General features: G+C 37.1%; 1 protein-coding gene across 1 annotated transcript in view; it reads left to right on the top strand.

Moving 5' to 3' along the window:
• LOC150096303 (calcium/calmodulin-dependent protein kinase type II alpha chain-like) overlaps positions 1-22,410 on the top strand; it is a 736,535-nt gene that overhangs the window by 373,705 nt on the left and 340,420 nt on the right. Inside the window, exon 9 of the mRNA XM_090409027.1 lies at positions 6,908-7,002. Coding sequence (XP_090265153.1) covers positions 6,908-7,002 — 95 coding nt within the window. The remainder of the gene's footprint in view (positions 1-6,907; positions 7,003-22,410) is intronic.

The raw sequence follows: 22,410 nt of genomic DNA on the forward strand, positions 1-22,410 counted from the left end.
GATAAAGAGAGTGTAAGCAAATGTTAATTTGTTTTCATTTCGGTAAATTATGGAGACTACAGCCCTGATAGGAATCTGATCATCATGTAACATTAAAGGGGAAAAAAATATTAAGGTTGTTAAAATGACTGTATCCCAGATTTTTGGTAAATTGATACAGATATACTTGTTGAGGTTTGGGGAATGTTTTAAAGTTGATGCTGATTCCAGAAACATTCTCTCTCACTTATAATGACTTCTGTGTAGCACTTTTTTTTTTTCATATGATCCTGTGTGAATGGGTATCCAATGCATGGTATGCTACTCCTACCTTACCGTAACAATGTACCAAATGTATTTTTTATATTCTCCAAGGCAGATGTCAACAGTTCTTCCTGTCTGTCTGTAGTAAGCCAGATCACAAGTACAGGGCACTTCATGCATTCCTGGATGTGATAAAGAAGAGAAGTGCCAATTCGATATATGGTTTAAATGTGGTGAGGAGCTGATATTTATTAAGCACTCTGGATATCTTTTCTGATGTGCCTGAATGTATGAGATGGTAACAGTTTTGCTGTGGTCTCATGTATTAGGCAATTTCAGGGAGGGCATGCCGACCATCCTTGGATACTCCTTCACACAGGATGAAATGAAAAAACAAAAAAGTACTACACAGAAGTCATTATAACAGAGAGACTGTTTTTGGAATCAGCTGCAGCTTTAAAACATTCCCCAAACCTCAACAGGTATGGCTGTATCAGTTTACTAAAAATCTGGGAGATTGTCATTTTAAGATCAAATTAATACTTGTTTGCTCTCTCTTTATTCAACAAATAGAGAGTGCCAATTAGGCACTCTCTATTGTTGAATAGAGAGTGTTTTTAAACTGATCCCACTTTTAACTTATTGTTGCTGTTTGCATACTGTGACAATAGATTGTTTTTTGTTCTCTGAAGATGCTGGCTATAACACTGGTGAAATATCAGTAGACAGGTTTCAAAAATATTAATTATTTTCTTATTCTTCTTATATTGTGAATTAAAATGATTAAATAAACTAAACATGAACTGCATACACATAAGCATTTCTACCCATTTCAGAATTCTTCACAGAGCTATTATCGTATGCAAAGCATGGTAATTCGGTAAGTGGAGGTTGAAATCAGCATGGCAGCTAAACATGTTAGCTTTCTTAAAAAAGTGCTGAGACACTAATACTCTGTATCAAAATTTAAAGCAAGTTTCATTCAGCCAAGGCCCAGCATATTAAACAGGCTATAAATGCACTGTTTGAACAATGTGGAGTGATGAACTGTGTGCAATCCTTTTCAACATCTCCAAAACTTCAGCAGATAAGGAATTTGAAAAAGTCAATGCTGGCACTAGAAGAAATTTGAAATCCTCCAACATTATAGATTGATTGATTGATTGAATGAATGAATGATTGCAATTACAACAGGATCATGTCATTGTAAATTTATCATCAGTAGTGCTAATGAAGGAAACTGTCAGTGTATTAAGTCAAAGCTATTATGTCTATTGAACTTGAAATATACAACCTGCCTCTAGTTATAGCTAGTAACATTCGTTTGGATGTAGCTGATATCTTAACCAAATCCAAACCTCCCAAAAGCAATGTGCTGCAAAAATGAAATCAATGACTTAAAAGAAATATACCATAATACCAATAGTATGATAACAAAAGTAGACAAAGATAATGCTACTGTGATAACAAATCAAACAGAATATGAAAACAAAATGCAAATTATTTTAAGATCATTCTACATACCATATCATAGATCTTGATTCCACTAACTCACAAAAGAATAAATGAAGCAAATCACTTCTTGGCTTAATGAAACTGTGAACAAACTCAAGCATTTTCATGTAAAGCCATCCAGAATATATAGAGCACAAAAAATTCACAAACAAGATACATCTCTATGCCCAATTGTGGATAGTATAAACAATCCTACATGCAAACTTGCTAAACATTTGAGTAAATAACTAGCCCTCCTCTCACAGGTAAATCTTTCTCATTTGTTAAAAATTCTGTTCCCATAAAAAGTATATTATTATTATTATTATTATTACCCCAAAACCTCATGGAGTCAAAGACTCATCTGGGAAAGTATATTAAAAGACCATATTTTAAAAAGGTTCACGCATAATGATCTGTTTCGATGTTACTTCACTGTTCACCAGTGTACCATTAACTGAGACATTTGATTTGTTAAAGTCACATATTCCTCCAGCTGGTACATGCTGGTTGTGTCATATGCAAAGGGAAATAAAACAGCTAGATGGGACGAGTCATTGGTTCCCCTCTTCCACTATCTGTGTAGAACACTTAGAAAACCATGCAATCAGTACAACCACTCTCTCAAAACAGTGTTTTGGCTGCACTATGTTGATAATGTGTTTGCTCTTTAGCTGGTCCAAATATGTTAGATACACGTTTAGTGCATTTAAATAGCCAATACCTTAAAATCCACAAAATATACAGCTGATTTAAAAAAAAAAAAATCTCTACCCCCTCCATCTTCCATTATCTTTTTTTATTACTATTTTTTATGTTGCTTTCACTAATGAAAGGTTATTAGCAAACCTATGGTATATTTTGTACCATGGGGGGGGGTAGAGATTGTTTTTTTGAATCAGCTTTGTATTTTTAATATATTCTTTACATACCCATGCAATAAGGCTTAAGTGCTGGGAGGACATCATGTTGGAGGTTTAATAGACTATTGACAGCACTAGGAAAGGATTAAAAACTAATTTTAATGCTTCCAATATTTCATATCAGTCACTAGAGACATCTTCAGGGAGTACCAATAACATTTGTGATACACACGCCAAGACAACACAATACTTAATGAAACAGGTGGGTGACTCTAAAGTCCTATTTAGGCATGCCCTCTATGGGCATTTGTAAACAGCCTAGGATGTAAACTGAGACCTCTGACAATTATTGTTTCCCACATTTTGGGAAGTTTTATGCATCCGTATTTGTTTAAATTAGGTTGATTTCGGAATGGCACTGCAGATTCCAAAAACAGTCTTTCCTTTTTTAAATTTACTATGATGGAGCATGGTTGTTTTCTTCCAGAAGATCTTGTGAGTTGTATCCAATACATGGTCTGCAAGGTCAGATGGACCATAGTTCTTGCAGATTTGTGTTCATTTAAAAGGATAGGGGCCGTTCCTTTACCTGTCGGCTAAAGTATGCTAACTTGTAGGAACAGGGTACTTTATATACTCCAGGCATTGAGAGAGGACGGAGTTGATCTTTGGTAGAATGGATAAGGGTAGCAAGTTTCCAGTGGGGCTAAAAAGCTGTGTAGAGGTTGTACTTTTTTAAAGACCTGGCTATTTTTTCCAATGTGCCACAGATGCAGGGGATGATGATGGCATTTCTGAAATCCTTCTGAAGCTATGGAGGAGGAACTGATTATTTTTTTAAATTCTGTAATCACTGTAGCCATTGGAAAGGAAGGTGTTGTGTACATGGTTGAGTTCAGTTGAAACAGAGGTTCCACTGGAACAAAGATTATAGGTTCTATTGGTTAGGGTTTTAATGATGCCATATTGTGAAAAGGAGTGGTGGTGAACTTTGTGAATGTATCTACCTGTGTAAGTGGGTTTTCTATATACAGAGAAGGAGAAATGTAAACATTGAATGATTATATCAGGGAAAGCACAGAAAAGATACTATAGTCTGAAGAAATAAGTAAAGAAATAAGATGATTCACGAATTGTTTACCAATACCTGAAATCACTTGCTTTATATGTAAAATTTTCCGACTGTTATACAAGCAAAATAGTTACCACTTTAAAAACTACAATGATCATAAAAGAGAAGTTAATTTTCCAACGTGCAATAATAAACACTCATCCCACAATACAGATTGATTACCCTATTATTGGAATGGATTCTCCTTCTTTTGATATGCTTGATGCATAATGATTGTCAATTTAATGTTCAAATTGTAAGGTTATGCACTTTCAGATTGAAAAGATTGCATATGGTGTTTCATATTGGTGGTATTTGTTTGCAGGAAATTGATGAGGCTAAGGACTTGGGATAACGGTGGACAAAGAGTTGAAGTTCAGAGGGCATATTGCAAAAGTTGGTAAAATAGCTTAAAAGATTACTTCAATGTTGAAAAATACACTGACGAGCAAAGATAAGAAAGTTATTATCCCTCTTTATAAGGCTATGATTCAGACACATCTTGACTACTGTGCACAGATATTTCATCTAGGTTTCTTGGGGGATCCGGATGTGGTAGAGAAGATTCAGAGATGAGTGACCAAGATGGTAACAGGTCTGTGGAATACTCCCTATGAGGATAGATTGAAGGTTTTTGGGTTACAAAGTTTAGTTGATAGACGGAAAAGAGGTAACATGATACAAACTTTTAAGATTTTAAAGGGGTCTTATAAAATTGATGCAAGTGAAATTTTTCAATGTATGACAAATAGTCAGAGAACTATGGGATCATTCTTAGAAGTTGTGTAAGAGTGTCGTTGGTAGGGGTGTGCAGATGAGATTTTTTTCATGGAGAGTGGTGAGTGAATGAGTGAGTCGAATGGATTGCTAGAATTGGTTGTAAGTCCCCTGATGATGAATGGATTCAAGGAGATGTATGAGAAGATTTGTGTGTATGATGGTTGCTTTGATTGTCCCTCAATGAGTCTCTGGACTCGATGGAGATGTCATAAAATAATAATAATAATAATAATAACCTGTTGGAAGTTTTTTCCCCATCTGGTTAGACTATAATAAATTTAGTTTAATCCTTTATCCAAGTGTAAGCAAACAAAGTTTGCACCCAGAGCATCTTCAGGACTGAGGCAACTCATGGTAAAGGTGGACCAAGATCTCATCAGTCTTTGACTTAGTATTGTGCAGACATGCATAATGCTATGCATTAACTGGCCACGATGTCTATAGACATTCAGCTAAATCTGGATACGAAGCTCTAACACCCATTGAATAACATGGATAAGAAGTGCAATTTGGTGTCACTATTTCATCCACATCAGTGGGTAGGGAGGTTAAGAGAAGGGCCACTACCCAGACCGGTTTTGTCCTTTATTGAGGTCTCATCAGTGGGAACCAGACCCAGAGGTGGTGATACTAAGGTGGAAGCAATGGATAAGTCATATTTACTATGCGAGTTGCCAAAAGGTGTCTCACCTTATTATTAAATTACTCTGGATTTAGAGAAAGATGTTGGAAGTTTTATGGGAGATACCAAGACAAGGAGTGATGAGAGCTTGTTTCACCTTTACCACGAGTTGCCTCAGTCCTGAAGATACTTCAGGCGCAAATTTTGTTTGCTTACACTTGGATAAAAGTGAATTCCATCAAGACACTTGGTCTTGATGGAATTGGTAGATTATGGACAATTGCAGAGGTTAGTGATCTTGAGAAGTTTTTTTAATGACTCCATAGTGCAATTGGAAGAACGAACAGTACGTTGCGCCATTCGATTAGAAAACGCCTAAGTTCGATTCTCGTCATGACGGGAGGAATCTTTATATGGACTTTTTCAATTGAAGGTGAGTTAGCCGATCTCATACGGAGGTAGCAGGGTTTTTTCTCCCAGAAACTCAGGTTTTTCATCCCGCATACAGACAAATCGGCCCTTTAGAACACACGCAATTTACAGACAAAAAATACCAGCTGTGGTGGTGGTGATGGGTAGTAGATGGCACTGATGTAAATGATTGGTAGTAGAGGATCGGTGGAGACGGAGAGTTGTACAATAGGTGTCCTCCCACAATGAGTCTTCGGACTCCTTGGTGGTGTCACTAATAATAATAATAATAATAATAAAGGATTTAACTAAATTTATTATAGTCTAACCAAGTGGGGAAAAAACTTCCAACATCTTTCTCTAAATCCAGAGTAATTTAATAATAAGGTGAGACACCTTTTGGCAACTCGTGTAGGTAAATATGACTTCTCCATTGCTTCCACCTTAGTATCACCACCTCTGTGTCTTGCTCTCACTGACGAGACTTCAATAAAGATCAAAACCGGTCTGGGTAGTGGCCCTTCCCTCAATGCATAGCATTATACATGTCTGCAAAATGTGCTTCGCATTATGGAAGATACTAAGACAAGAAGTGATGAGAGCTTGGTCCACCTTTTCACGAGTTGCCTCAGTCCTGAAGATACTTCAAACACAAACTTTGTTTGCTTATACTTGGATAAAGGATTAAACTAAATTTTATTATAATATAATAATAATAACCATTTGAGCAGTTACAATGTCCAGTGTTTACTGACCTTTACAAAACTCCAAATCTTTCAGTTCTTCATCTTTCTCTCACATTTATATTTGTTTCTGACTATATGCTCTTCATTAGCATAATGCTTTCTGATTATCTCACCATTTTTGGGTATAGACGGAAAGTTAGACATAGCCATCCTATCAGGACACTGGATTTTAAGATACTTTTACCAGTCCATCTGGCTCCCATTGTTATCCTTGCGTAAGGTTGCTCAAATCATTTTGACTTGACTGACCTTATGCAGGGTGACTTCTGAAGGCAATCTGTCATCTATTTGTAGTCATACTTTTCACATGTCATTAGTGGATTATATTTTACTATTATTTATTTATTTATTTTTTACGTGACATCTCCATGTGTCCAAGGGCTCATTGTATGAGTGCAATCTTGCACACAACATATTGTATACATGATGAGTTGTGTGGTATAATTTTGGAATATTTAGCATCTACTTTCCTCTGTTTAGTGTTGGAATATTTCTGGTAATTTGGCCAGTGATCTGTAATTTTTTATTGCATTAGTTAAGTTGTTATAAGTCAGTTCTGCTGTGTGTATTTCATTAATTTTCTATATTAACATGTATATAATGTTTCAGAATTAATTCATTTTTTTCCCCTTTGCAGGTGTGATATTATATATTCTTTTAGTTGGATACCCTCCCTTTTGGGATGAAGATCAACATAGGTTATATGCACAAATAAAGGCTGGAGCATATGACGTAAGAAAGTTTGTGTGCAGCATAATGTTATCTTTATATGTGACATTATGTAGTACAATTTCAGTTGTACTACATAATGGCAAAATTATGTTATGCAGAATAAAATTGTTTATGGTATATATACCATAATAATTCTAGGTTCAAGTATTATGAAAATGAATGTTGTCTCTAGATAAGAATGATATTATGAAATGTACCTTTTTATGATTATCTGCAATAATCATCTTACTTGCTTTTATTATGCTCTTATATGCTGAGTAATACCAGAGCATTTCCTTTACTTCCCACACCCAAACCCAAAACATTGAAGCCAGAAGTTTGGAACTTATCAAGTTACAAATTTTGCTAGTGATTATGTGTGCCAGATTTCATTAAATTTCATCAAGCTAAGCAGGAATTATTTGTATCATTTCGATTTTTTTTCAATAAAAATGACTTAATTGTAGCAAAATAATTCATATATCAATATTATCTCTTTAGAAATATCTGACAAAATATCTCTTCTTGTCAACCTCCACCTCCAACCATACTGCATCAAAACCACTGTCACTATTACTCTTTCCAATTGACAAACATAATTTCCCAGCCATCACCAACTGTTCTTCCTTTCCTTTCTTGTCCCTTCCTGTCCTCACAAAAAAACATCAAACCACTCCATTTCTGTTCTCATGATGATATTGTCCTCATTCAAACCATGTTTTACTTATTCCAACAATACAAGTGCAGTTGAAGCCATCTTGTGTGGGATTGAGGTCAACAGAAAAATGTATATTTAGTTTAATCCTTTGTCCAAGTGTAAGCAAACAAGTTTGCGGCTGAAGTATCTTCAGGACTTGGGCAACTTATGGCAAAGGTGGACTGAGTTCTCATCACTTTCCTTAGTATCCCATAATGCAAACCACATCTCCTTGCAGACATGTATAATGCTATGCATTATGGGAAGGATCACTTCCAGACTGGCTACGACCTTTATTGAGGTCTCTTCAGTGGGAGCCAGACCCAGAGGTGACATCAAGGTTGAAGCAATCAATGCAGAAATCAGTTGCTGCAATATCAGGAGAATAAATCAAATGGGAGTTAAATGGATGAATATCACCATTCACCTGAAGCTGCAAAAAAAAAATATATTATTATTATTTTTACCCAAGACCCCATGGAGTCAAAGATTCATCTAGGAGGTCCTTTTATCAATCACACAGCTCATCATACCGTGCTTTAAACATACTCAAATTCTCTGCAGACACCACACTCTCAGGCACTCACAACCATTTCCAATCATTTGCAACTATGCATGAATAAAACCTGCTTCTCACCTCCCTTACTCACACCCTCCTGATACAGCTTCCAGGGATGACCTTTGGTTCTCCCGTGATCACCCACTATTTTCTGTAGAACCTCTCCAGCATTGATCCTATAACAACCCCTCAACAACTTGTAGATCTCTATCATCTGTTCACCAGACTCTGCAAGTTCCATCTTCTCAATCTTTCCTCATACTTGACATCCCAGAGGTTAGAAACTACCTTAGTCAGTTGCCTCTGCACCCATTCCAACATATCTTCATCCTTCTGAAAACCAAGTGACCAAATCTGGGTACATTAGTCTGTGTGTGTGGCCTAATCAAAGTCTTATACAATAGAACAAGAATCTCCCTACCTCTACAAGTCAGTGTCCTCCACATCATTCCCAGGAGCCTTTGTGTTGTCCCCAATTTTAGCTGTGTCCCCTAAATTTTAGATCCTTATCCACTATCACCCTCAAATCTCTTATTTCCTCCATCTCCGACAATATATTCTCACCAAGCATAAATTCTGTATTCCATTTTTGTTTTCCAAATTTTTAAACCTTACATTTTGCAACCTCCAACTCAACATCACCAGAGTTAAAGATCGATACTATCAACATAAGAAGCCTGAATGGCAAAGAAATGGAGCTAACTGAGGAATTAGATAAGTACCAGATCGACATAATATGGGTGACTGAAACAAAAAAGACAAAAACTGGTGAGATCTTTCTGAGCAATAAATAGAAAATGATATATTCAGGCAATGACAATCAAGGAAATGGAGGAGTAGCCATAGTATTCAACACAAAATACGAGGCTAATCTTCTTGAATAGCAGTCAGTCTCAAGTAGAGTAATGTGGGCAAATATGAGAATGGGGAACTGGACAATGAGACTTATTTGTGCCTATGGTCCCACAGAAGGTTCTACTGAGGTAGAAGTGGAAGAATTATTTGAGGCTTTAGAAAAAGCAACTGACACAATGAAAAAGGAAAAGTTGGTCGTTGTTGGGGATCTGAATAGCAGAGTAGGAAATGATTGTGAGACATACAAAAATATTTTGGGAAAATTTGGAGAAAAGAGCAAAGCTAATAATAATGGCAAATATCTGTTGATTTCTGCTCAGGACATGGACTGGTTATTACTAACACCATGTTCCAACATAAAAATGTGCACAAATTCACATGGAGAGAAGAGGCAAGGAATAAGAAAAGTCTCATTGACTATGTTATTGTTGATAGTGATGTTTTCTCGCTGGTGCAGGACACCAGAGTGTACAGAGGATTTGAAATTGGAAGTGATCAGTATTTAGTCTTGAGAAGGATAAAATTGAATTTCATATTGAAAAGAATAACATGTAAGAAAGTTTTAAAGCGAATAAAAGTTGAGCAGCTCTCACATGTGAACTGTAGACTAAAATACACAAAGATTATTGAAGAAAAAATGAAAGTTTGAGAACAGGAATCAAACCTTGGATATTCAGTGACAAACTCTGAAGAAAACATTGATTGATTCTGCCAGAGAGGCATGTGGTGAGGCTGTCTGCAAGGATAAAAAAATCACAACTCCCTGGTGGACACAGGAAGTTAAAGAGGCAGTGAAGGAAAAGAAGAAAGCATATCAAAAGTTCCTGTCAAATAAGTCAGCTTGTGTTCTTAGAGAATACAGAGACAAATGCAAGAATGCTAAACACCATGTAAAACTAGCTAAACAAAAGTCATGGGAGGACTTTGGCAAGAATATAGAAAATAAATATCAAGAAGGTGGGAAAATATTCTGGAGGTTGTTCAAGACGCTTAGGAATGGAGGAAAGAGCGCTGTAAAAGGAGTTTGAGATGATAAAGGTGACATGAAAATGGGAGAAAAAGATATCCTTGATGTATGGAGTAATTACTTTGAAAGACTGCTAAATGAAACAAGCAGTGATCACAGCACAGTGATAAAAAACACTGACCAGGCATGCAGTCAGGAATACATATCCATACTTCAAGTAGAAAAAGCCATCAAAGGCTTGAAATGTGGAAAGGCAGCAGGAGTAGATGATATTCGACCAGAAATGCTGAAGTATGGTGCTATAAGAGTCTTACAGTGGCTGCACTGCATAGTTCAGAAAGCCTGGACAGAGGGACGAATTCCCTATGATTGGAGTAGAGCTCTCATAGTACCCATATATAAAATGGGAAATAAAACTGAAGGTGAGAATTACAGAGGTATTTCCCTACTGAGTGTTCCGGGCAAGATCTATGCAAGTATACTTGAGAAATGGTTGAGAAGAATTGTGGAAGAAAAGCTTGGTGAAGAACAAGCTGGATTCAGGCCAAATAGAGGCTGTCAGGATCAGATCTTCACTTTATGACAAATAGTCAAGAAAGCATGGGAACATAACAGAGATCTGTATTTAAGTTTTGTCGATTTGGAAAAGGCATATGACAAGGTGCCAAGAGAGAAGCTATTCAATATGCTACAGTTATATGGTGTCAATCGGGCATTATATCAAGCAATACTTAGTCTTTATTTGAGTTGTAAGTCAGCAGGTAGAATTGAAGGAAGTACAGGAAGATGGTTTAATGTTAAATCTGGTATGAGTCAACGATGTACATTATCCCTTCTGTTATTCATTATCTATATGGATCACATTATGAAGGAAAGTGGTATTAACACGTTCGCTGCCACGCTACTTCGGCATGGTCTGTTCCCCTACGCCGAGCAATTTCACTTCTTCAAGGTCAGTACGATAATCTCGTTACCGGAGGTAAGCGTCCTACGAGTATACTCGTAGTTGACTTGTACAGAGCATATACGGTCTATGAGAATACACAGTTTTGATGCTAGCCCCACAAGCCAAGCATTTTCACTTCTTCAAGGTCACTACAATAATCTCGTTCCCGGCGGTAAGCATCATACGAGTATACTCATAGCTGGCTTGTGAAGCAGGTTTACCCACTACGAGTATACTCGTAGTTGGCAGCGAACGTGTTAAACATGATATCAAAATTAGAGATGTTAATGTCAGCTCTTTGCTTTATGTGGATAATATTATACTTCTAAATATATCTGCTACAAGTCTGCAAGATTCTCTGACTAAATTGAATAGCTGTTGTAATAGATATGGTATGAAGGTCAGCAATAAAAAGATAAAGACAATGAAAATAGGCAGAATCATTGAAAATGTCAACTGTGTTGTGAATGGAGAACCTGTGGAACAAGTAAAACATTTCAGCTACTTAGGCATGATTTTTACTGAAGATGGCAAATTAAATATAGAAATAGACAACAGAATCAGCAAAGCTGGTATGGTGGGAAGTCAATTGAATAAATTCATATGGAATAAGAGAGAAATTAGTCAGAACACTAAATTAGCTGTATACAAGACAGTGTTGAAACCAGTTTTAACTTATGGATTTGAGAGCTGGGTCAGAAGTAAAACACTTGACCAAAGTCTAGAGACCGCAGATATGATGATCCTGAGAAAGATTATAGGCGTGAACAGATGGCATCAATGGCAAGATCATATTAAAAACGAGGATATTAGGAAAGAACTTGACATTGTCAGCATCCAGGAATGCGTTAGCAGAGCTAATCTTTGGTGGTATGGTCACTTAAACAGAATGGGTAAGTAAAGATTAGCAAAACAAGTGTTCTCTGCCAGGTTGGCAACAAAACGACCCAGAGGAAGACCAAGATATAGGTATTGATACGGTACAAAGTGCCTTAGATGATAGAAATATAAGATCTGATAATGTTGGAGTCTTGACAAGTAACAGGCTGATTTGGAGGAAAATTGTAGATAGGAAGTTAGTAATGATGTAATTTTTTTCATGTAGTACTATCATATCCTGTACACCCCTTGAGGGTAGATGGCAGGAATTTGATGATGATGATACATTTTGCAACATGGAACTCATATCCCCATTCCCGTGCCAAATCACTCAATTTATTGAAGTCTTGTAAGGTCACAACATCTTCTCTACTCTTAATGGTTCATCCCAACTTTACATCATATGCAAACAACTGAATATCTCCATCCAAATCTTCACCAATATGATTAATATACAAGTTAAACAGTAATGGCCCTAAAACAGACCTCTGAAGCACACCACTAGTAACTTTCCTTTTCCTGGATATCGCTCCCCCATACAACTTGTTGATACCTACCAGATAGCCAGTCTCCAATCCAATGGACCAATCTAATATCCAACCCCATCCACTCCAATTTGACTATCAACTTATCATGAGGTAATCTATCAAAAGCCTTTGCAAAATCTAAGTATATTAATGTGTATCCTTCTCCTCTGTCCATGAAAGCAGTCACCTTATTGTAATAAATAAGTAGATTACTAAAACATGACCTCCCTTTAGCAAATCCATGCTGTCCATCAAAGATAATACCATTGTTGTCAACCCAATTCTGGATCCTAGTTCTCACAAGGCTTCTCCAACAACTTAACTACAACACCTGAGACATAGATAGGCCTAAAGTTTGATGCTTGAGTTCTATCACCTCCTTTATGAAGTGGCACAATCTTGCCCTCGTTCCACTCCTTAGGAACTTGACCGAGTGCAAGACGTGTAGTAAAAAAATATGTGAAGGCCAGCATCAACTCCCTGGCACATTCTTTCAGAATATGTGGTGATATATTATCAAGTCCCACAGTCTTATTTACATTTAGTTTGCTCAACTCCTCATACACCTCTTGCTCACTTACAGTCAGTTTCTCTTCCCTGTCAACTGCTCTCAATCTCTGCGTCAAGTCACATTTACATGATTGAATGACCTTTATGAACTGCTCATTAAGTATCTCCACTACACCTTCTGCAACAGCTGTCTTTATACCAATTTCTCCAATCAATGTCATCCTTCCGTAATCATTCTTTCTTTTGCTGGCTACATATCGAAAGAACTCCTTAGGATTCTTTTTGGCTTCATTAGCTAACTGCTGTTCATACCTCTCTTTAGCTACCCTTACCAACCAAGTCAGCCGCCTTGCCTAACCAATTCCATGAGGACTACAATCTTTGTAGTCCTCATGGAATTGGTTATTTCCACTTCGCTTTTGCTGCCCTTTTTCTCTGTATCATATGCTTAATCTCCTTATTCATCTATTTCACACCTACCTTAGTTAACCTTCGCACCTTTGGAATACATTTCGACATTGCATCTACTAAGTAGTTTTTGAAAATTTCCAAGCTGCATTGAATTCTTTTCCAGCTAACTCCTCTTTTCATGCTACACCTGCAAGCTGTCTCCTGAGCTCTTCATAATCACTCACCTTGTAGTTCCACATATACCCTTTTCTTACAGAGGTCCTCATACTGCTGGCAACCATCCATGTAATCACCTTATGGTCACTCTCACCAATTGGTGCGTGATTTGACACTTCATTATGATTACATCCTCTGATGAGATGACCAAATCCAAGACCCTCAATCCTCGTGTGCCCTCTGTCACATGCTGTCTGAGGCAGTTTTCCCTCAAAAACTCAAGAAACTGATTTTCTTTATTTCCAGTTGCTATCTCATCATTCCATTCTATATTGCCATAATGAAAATCGCCCATAATGATCATCCTTTTCTTATTTGCTTGGCTAATTTAATTATACATTTCATACTCACTACCATCCACATTTCCTGGTCTATAACAACATTCAACAAAGTTATTTAGGGAATTTAAGGAGCAAAGGGGACCAGCAGGCACAAGAGCAGTACAAAGCACCAGAAGAATAATCAGTTTGGTAAGAAAGGCAAAAGCAGAGTATGAAAGGAAATTAGCATTGCATGCCAAAGATAATCCCAAACAGTTCTATTATAGATATGCTGCAAATAAAAGAAAGAATGTTTATGACAGAATGATTGGAATGAATATCGATAGTAGGGAGGTAGCTGAATCAGTTAACATAGTGGAATAACTGATTCAGCTATACTTTGAATACTTTGCAAGAGCATATCATCCAGGTGGATATAGGAAACCGATCTAATCCCATAGCTGTGAATACAGCTACATGATTAGATGGGTACCCAGCTCGAGTTTAATGCAAATGGTATCCCAGCTTGAGTTTTACGTGATAGTATACCAGCTTGAGTTTTACATGATAGTGCTAGGGAAATGCCAGTGCCCTTGACCACATTGTTTAATTTAAGTCTCAGCTCTGGGTTAATCCAAAGGGGGTAGAAAGAGTGGAAAATAGTTCCACTGCAGAATGATGTAGCAAATTGCCATCTGATCAGCATGTTAGGAGTACCATTTCGAGGTACTGGAGAAGTTTATAAGTCATGGTCAAGAGGAAAATATGAGAATGGATAGATGGAAATGGGATACTGTATGGCAACATGGTTTTGTGAAGATTAGATCATGCCTTCAGTGACTTGCTCATGTTTTATAATGCAGTGACAGCTGAGTTGTAATCAGACATCAAATTTTAATCAGTAAACTGCAGCACATGGGGATGGATATAGGGTTGGTGAAACTGATAGGAGGGTGGTTGATGGAGTGATATCAGAGCATAGTTTATTCAGGGGTAGAGTCCAAAAAAGGGCCTGTGACTGCTGATGTACTGCAGGGTTGTGTTCTTGTACTGCTATTGTTTAATTTGTACATTAGCAATATAGGAAAGGATCTGAGAGGAACTGTTCAATTATTTGCCGATGATGCAAAGTTGGGTAGAGCAATAGTTAATATAGATGATGTCAAAATTTTGCAGGATGTCTAAATAGTTGGCAAACTGAACAAAGGAGAATGGATGTCAATTTAATGTGGCAAAATATAAGGTTATGCATTTTGGGGAGAAAAGATTACCAGCTGTATAGCACATTGGTGGAACTGTAACTCCAGGAAATTAATGAAGCCAGAGACTTGGTTGTGTTAGTGGATAGGGAGTTAACGTTTAGGGGTCACATAGCAAAAGTGGCTAAAGCAGTTCATCAGATTATTTAGTTACTGAAGAATACTTTGATGAGCAGAGACAAGCATTATTCCTCTTTATCAAGCTTTGATATGATCCCATCTTGATTACTGTGCACAGATCTGGTCACCATGTTTTCTTGGCGATGAGGAAGAGATGCAGAGGCATGTGACAAGATTGTAGCAAGTCTATGGAATGAACGTTACGAGAACAGGTTGAAGATTTGTGGGTTACAGAAACAGGTTGACAGGCAGAAAATAGGTGATATGATTGAGACATCAAATTACTGAAGGGTTTTTACAAGATTAATTCAGTGGGAATTTTTCAGAACAGGTCTGGTAGTGGGAGAACTACGGCCATTCTTGGAAACTGAGCAAGAACGTAGTTAAAAAGGGTGTTAGAACTAGGTTTTTTGCTTAGAGAGTGGTGAATGAGTGGAATAGGTCGCTAGTGTCTATTGTGGGTGCGATGACTGTGACTAAGTTCAAAGCAAAGTATGATAGCCACTGCACAAATGTTGGATGGTGCTTGCCATGATGTTTAGGCTCTCGGTATGAGTCTAAGGACTCCATGGAGTAGCCTGTGATAATAATAATGATCATATATTGAGAGATGCAGTGTAATGGATGGTATGCATTGGCAAATAAGCTGAAAAAACTGGAAAATAAGTCATTATTATGGGGACTTCAAATATGACAACATTGCTTTCCTTCTTTCAATCTATGTTCTCATATTTGAAGTCCCCATAATAATATTAGGATGTTGTTTTCAAGGTACTGGATAGAAGAATATAGAATTTATGCAGCTAATGAATGGGAATTTTCTGTTGTTTATTCTACACCGAAGATAACTATGATACAAAAACTGAAATATTTGCATATTAACAGTTTAGCGACATCGATTAAAATCAATGTTGCTAAACATTCATTATAGAGGTGGATGAATTGCTTAGAATATGTCTGTTCTGGGAAGGTGCCAAGGAAGTGGAAAGAAGGCCAGATGGTTTTGGTTGCATAAAAGAACAGATAAAGTATCTTGGGAGTGTTAGTTAAACTCTTGGAGAACTTAGTAAGAGGCAAAATTCAGGAATTTGTATACAGAATGTGATACTCTATGGGCCTAGCATGTGTTTGTAAAAGGTAGGTCTTGTATAAGTAACTTGCTCACCTTTTTATAACAAAGTAACAATTGAGTTGAATAAAGGAAATGACTACACAGTGATATCATTGTACTTTGCAAAGGGATTTGATAGGATACCAAATGGAACTCGGTTACATAAATTGGATCAAATCAGGTCATAAAAGCTGGCAATATGTATAAGAGAGTGACTGATGGACAGACATCAAAGATTATATGGAGGAATTGAATCTTGGAGAATGTCAGCAATATTTATACTTGAAGTATGGATATGCTGATACACACACACAGCAGTAATCTGCTTATAGGTCTTGTGATCTTTCATGTGTATATATATATACACATACATACAGTAAAACCTCTTTTTTACACTTTCCAGTGGACTGATGGAAAAAAGTGTAAATAACAGGAAATGTAAAAAACATTTAAAAAAAGGCTAAAATATGACTTACTGCTAGTATGTGACTCTACATAATAGATTACATAATTTAATAACTGAAAATAAATGAATTTGCAATTACATTTATCTATTTAAAAAAATCTTTAATTGTTGATTGATTTTGCTTTTTCTGTGCTCTTATAAGTTCCACCTGCCTCTCCACAGTGTATAAGGCATTAAATGCCCCATCATCTCCTGATGCACTTGCAATATACCGCCTCAAAACAGAGATAGCTTCATTGCTTCTTTACTAGTAGGGATGGTAGGTACTTGATCACAGTCTTCTTCAACCACTTATTCTTTACCAGGGTGGTTGGAAAGGATGTCTTCTACACGTGGTACCATTGATGTGATCACACCAGCATCAACATCAAGATAGTCTTGAAATGAGGAAGACTTATCCATCACATACCAGTTGTTGGGCTCTACATATCTTCTTGTTGTTCCTTCTCTTTCACAAACATAACTCCTGCCTTCCGGAAACAGTTGGATATGTGGAAAGTTTATTTTTCACTTGGTTAGACTGTAATAAATTTAGTTTAATCCTTTATCCAAGTGTGAGCAAACAAAGTTTGCACCTGAAAGTATGTTCAAGACTGGGGTCAGGAGTACAACACCAAGCAACTTGTAGCAAAGGTGGACCAAGCCAACATCACTCCTATCTCGGTATCTCCCATAATGCAAAACACATCTCCTTGCGGATATGTATAATGTTATGCATTAAGGGAAGGGCCACTACCCAGACTAGTTTCGACCTTTATTGAGGTCTCTTCAGTGGGAGCTAGGCCCAGAGGTGGAGATACCAGGCAGATGCAATGGCGAGGTCATCCTGACCCCAGTCCTGAAGATACTTTCAGGTGCAAACTTTGATTGCTCACACTTGGATAAAGGATTAAACTAAATTTATCACAGTTGGATATAGTTTCAGGAGTAACATGCAACCATGCTTTGGCCACATAATGCATGGTATCAAGGATTGATATGGTCATTTGTTTTGGGTCCATACCATTATCATGCATAAACACAGCTTTTTCAACATGCATTTTTCTATATTTCCATTTAAATGCACGGATGATGCCCAGATCTAATGGCTGAAGCTCCCTTGTACAATTAGTGGGAAAGAACACTAATCTAATGTTTCTGAGCTGCAGATATTCAGGGTGTGCATATAATACTACTAAATGCTAGAGTAGTATTATATGCATAATACTTCTCTAGCATTTACTACTACTACTATTTGTCTAGCAGTAGTAGTAAAATACTACTATTGCTAGACAAATTTACTGCAGGACATTTGTCTAGCAGTAGTAGTATTTTGTGGTGATTTGTCCCCATTTTAGCATCCAGAGCATGCATGGTGGATGTGAAGATGCTGCTGGTCATCCATTCTGTGCTGTTGCATCATACTTAGTAGGTAGCTTTTTCACATCCTTAGAACACCTTGGCTTTTTTAATTTACCAATTACCAGTGGAGGTAATTTTTCTGATCCATCAACATTGACCATGAGTAAAACAAGTACTCTCTGCTTACTGAGTTTTCCACCGTGACACTTCGCTCCTTTAAAACAATGTTTTACTTCACAGAATGTTATAAAAGATTCCAGTTTGATCAACATTGAAAAATATTTTTTGGTTCGTAGTCCTGAATAATAGTCTTTAGTTCATGTTTTCACTGGTGTACAGTTTCCCCTGCAACACTATTACTTTCTCCACACACTTGATTATACACAATATTGTGACCAGTCTTGAAATGATTGATCCATCCATTTGATGCAGTAAAACCATCAAACCCCAACCTCACAGCACATTCAAGGGCTTCTGCTCGGAGTATAGTACCATTGACTGGAATACCCGACACTCGTAGAAACAAACCACTCCGCCACAAGTTTATCCAGTTCATCATATGTCGATATCCGGATATATTTTTGTTTTTTTGACATAGCGACAGATTGCTTTGTATTGAGTTCAGTGCTTGACTTGCTTTTTACTATCGTGTTCAAAGTGGACATGGAGAATCCAAGATCTTTTGCTAATTGCACATGTATTCCACATGCCAATCTACACATTGCAGAATTGGCATCTTTTCTTCTACCGAAACACATTTTCTGTCTTTTTTCTCCATGTTACTAACATGGATCATCCACCACAGCAACTTGAAAGCAACTATCACACGCTAAATTACATAGCAGAAATTCTGCAATATCAATTCGTACTGTGATTTTTCAATCACAGTATCGCTCATCACTATATCACTGCTGCAAGTGTGCAAGTCACCGTGATGGCGGGAGTGAAACTACAGCTGAAAGCAGCACCATCTGGGAACAGAAATGCACAGATTTCTGCAAAAATCAATTCGAAAACGAGTGTTGCCACCTGAGAAAAATCAGAAAATCATGGGAAATAACATCCACATCAAGTTGTTAATGGTGGAAACAATATATCGTAAGAATAGGCCTTCAGACAGGACCAACAGAAAATGACATAAATTGTGGAAACGTGAAAACGGGGTTTTGCTGTGTATGTATGTATATATATATATATTATCAGAATGCTGGCTTACTCGGTTTGTTATCATATTGTTAAATATTTAATGACTGAATGCCGAGGATTTTAAAATCAAAACTTTAATAGATCACATGACCAGTTTTGTCAGAAATATATATATACAGGGTGTTCGGGATAAATTTGACAGTTTCGTAAGGAAAAAGAAAATCTTCTTTGTATCTATTAAATTTAATGAATTGACAAAAAAACATTACAGGCAGAGTTAATTACAATACTATCAACAAGATTTACTCAAAATAACCACCATTAGCATCGATCACAGCTTCAATTCTGCTTCGGAACCTCGAACAAGCTGATGCTACAGTCTCCCTGGGAAGGGCCGCAAAAACTGTTTTAATTTTATCCATTAACTGGGCTTTTGTATTACTGGAAGTGCGATTGGTGTCTTTTTCAACTGTGCCCCATACAAAATAATCCATGGGGTTAAGGTCTGGGGAGTTTGGAGGCCAAACATTTGGACTGGTGAAGTCGTAGAAATTTTCAGACAACCATTTTTGACTTTTCCCAGAGGTGTGGCAAGGGGCCGAATCCTGCTGCCATACATACGGCCTACCATTGGCTACCCTTGTTATCCAGGGCTTGACTACAGTTAGCAACTCCACGAACAAAGCCCGAATTCCAATGCCAGGGTTCTTCAACACCTGTTCCTGCAGATTTGCGAGGAATTCTGCTGTACGAACGCAATCAGATCGTCTGCTAGGGATCTTTCTTCTTGCTACATCCTCGTAGTCACCATTGCAAGTCTCTAGTTCATGCCTGATTGTTTTTACTGTATTCAGGGAGCATTGGGCAGCAGTCGTAATATCCTTATTTTGATGGCGGGCACGAATCATCATGATACAAGTTATTCTCTTCCATGATTCAGGTGGGTTCCAGCTATCCATCCTTTCTGACATCTTGTATATGAATGAAGAAGGGTCCAAACTTTTAAATGAAGAGAAGTGTGTGTTAATACATGTAACTTACGGAAAAATATAATTAATTATAAATATGTCAAATTTATCCCGAACACCCTGTATATATATATATATATATATATATATATATATATATATATATTTAATCTACGTTTTTCTACGTTTTAAATATATATATATTTAAAACGTAGAAAAAGCCATCAAAAACCTGAAATGTGGAAAGGAAGTGGAGTTGATGATATTCGACCAGAAATGCTCAAATGTGGAGGTACGTTTTACAGTAGCTGCACTGCATGATTCAGAAAGCCTGGTTGGAGCAATGAATTCAGATGATTGGAGTAGAGCTTTCAAGTGTACCCGCCTCTAAAAAGGAAAACGAAACTTAGTAGTGTGCAAAAGTGTTCCTGGTAAGATTTACGCAAGAATACTCGAAAAAGAATGCTAAAAAAAATTGTGGAAGGGAAGCTTGGAGAAGAACAAGCTGGATTCAGATCACATAGAGGTTGTTAGGATCAGATTTTCACCTTTAAGATGAGTAGTTGAGAAATTTTGGGAATATAACAAGCATTTGTATTTAAGTTTCATAATAGATCTGAAAAATGCATATGACAAGGTCCCAAGAGGAAAGCTCTTCAAAACAGTACAGTTATATGATGCAGTGCAGCTACTAATTTTCTCTTAATTAAACCCTTAATTAAGGGTTTAATTAAGAGAAAATAGTGAGTGAAAAAAAAATACTTAAGTTATCAATTTTTATGATATCAATCTTGAAAAACATAGAAATATTTAAAGTACGAGATATGAAACATGCATGAAAATGAAACTCAATGAAAAATTATTATCACCTAAAAACAAAGTAAGATAGTTTATGCATCACAATATGTGTGTCTCCCTGATTAATGTGCCTTTTGTGATTGTTTTCCCTTAACCAAATTGTCTAGATCCACTTTATAACCTGAGGTGCAAATTCGAATCGAAGCATGCAAATATTCATCAGTCAGTCGAGAAGAAAATTTATTTTTTCTAAAACTCATGGCAGAAAATGCTTGTTTGCAATTGTATGTGATTCCAAATGCGACTATCATCTTCTTTGCAAAACTGATTAATCCTTCAAATTTTTTTGGTAAGCATCAATTAAATTTTTGGACATTTTCTAATGAAAATGCATTCTTTAATGTTTCATTGTGATTCCAAAGCTTTCATCTGGAAGAACGACAGTACGTTGCACCCTTCAATTGGAAAAGGCCTAAGTTCAAGTCTCGTCATGATGGGAGGAATCTTTATATGGACTTTTTCAATTGAAGGTGAGTTAGCCGACCTCATATGGAGGTAGCAGGGTTTTTCATCCCGCATACAGACTAATTGGCCATTCAGAACACACACAATTTACAGACAAAAAATACTAGCTGTGGTGGTGAGCAGTAGATGGCGCTGATATAGATGATTGGTATTAGAGGTTCAGTGTAGTTGTGGAGACGGAGAGTCGTACAGTGGGTGTCCTCTCGTGATGAATCTTCGGACTTCTTGGAGGTGCCACGAATAATAATCATCATAATAATAATCTGTAGTTGGTTTGGTATGTCATCAATGTCAATATTAAAAGGGTTCAGAAATAAGCATTTCGATGCTATTTTTATGAAAATCCACAAATCTTGTTGAAAATTCCGTTTGTAAATCTTCAATAGTACGAACAAAAAAATTTCCTTTTTTGTTTGCCATTCAACTGTAGATGCAAATTTGCAACAAATACCAGGTGGTATCAAAAATTTTTGAGACTAGCTCTGTTTACGAGAAGTTACTTTATTTATCTACATTTACACACTATCACCCTCAAAATAGTCCCCTTGCATATCAATACAGTGCTCCAGCGTTCTTGCCACTTCTGGAATGTGTCCTGGAAGTCTTCTTTTCGAAGCATGTCAAGCACCTTCTGTGATTTGCGCTGGATCTCCGCATTGGTGTCAAAACGGTGACCTTTCAGCTGGATCTTCATCTTCGGGAAGAGGGCGAAGTCTGCAGGAGCCAAATCTAGCGAGTAGGGTGGGTGTGGAAGTGAGATCATGTTGTTTCTGGCGAGAAACTCACATGTGAGGAGAGCTCGGTGACAAGGTGCATTGTCGTCGTGGAGCATCCAGTTTTTCGCACGTCACAGATCTGGTCGCTTTTG

This window comes from Typopeltis vanoorti, chromosome 19 (assembly GCF_054136105.1).
Source record: "Typopeltis vanoorti isolate ZY-2024b chromosome 19, IOZ_Tvanoo_1.0, whole genome shotgun sequence".
Classification (NCBI taxonomy): domain Eukaryota; kingdom Metazoa; phylum Arthropoda; class Arachnida; order Uropygi; family Thelyphonidae; genus Typopeltis; species Typopeltis vanoorti.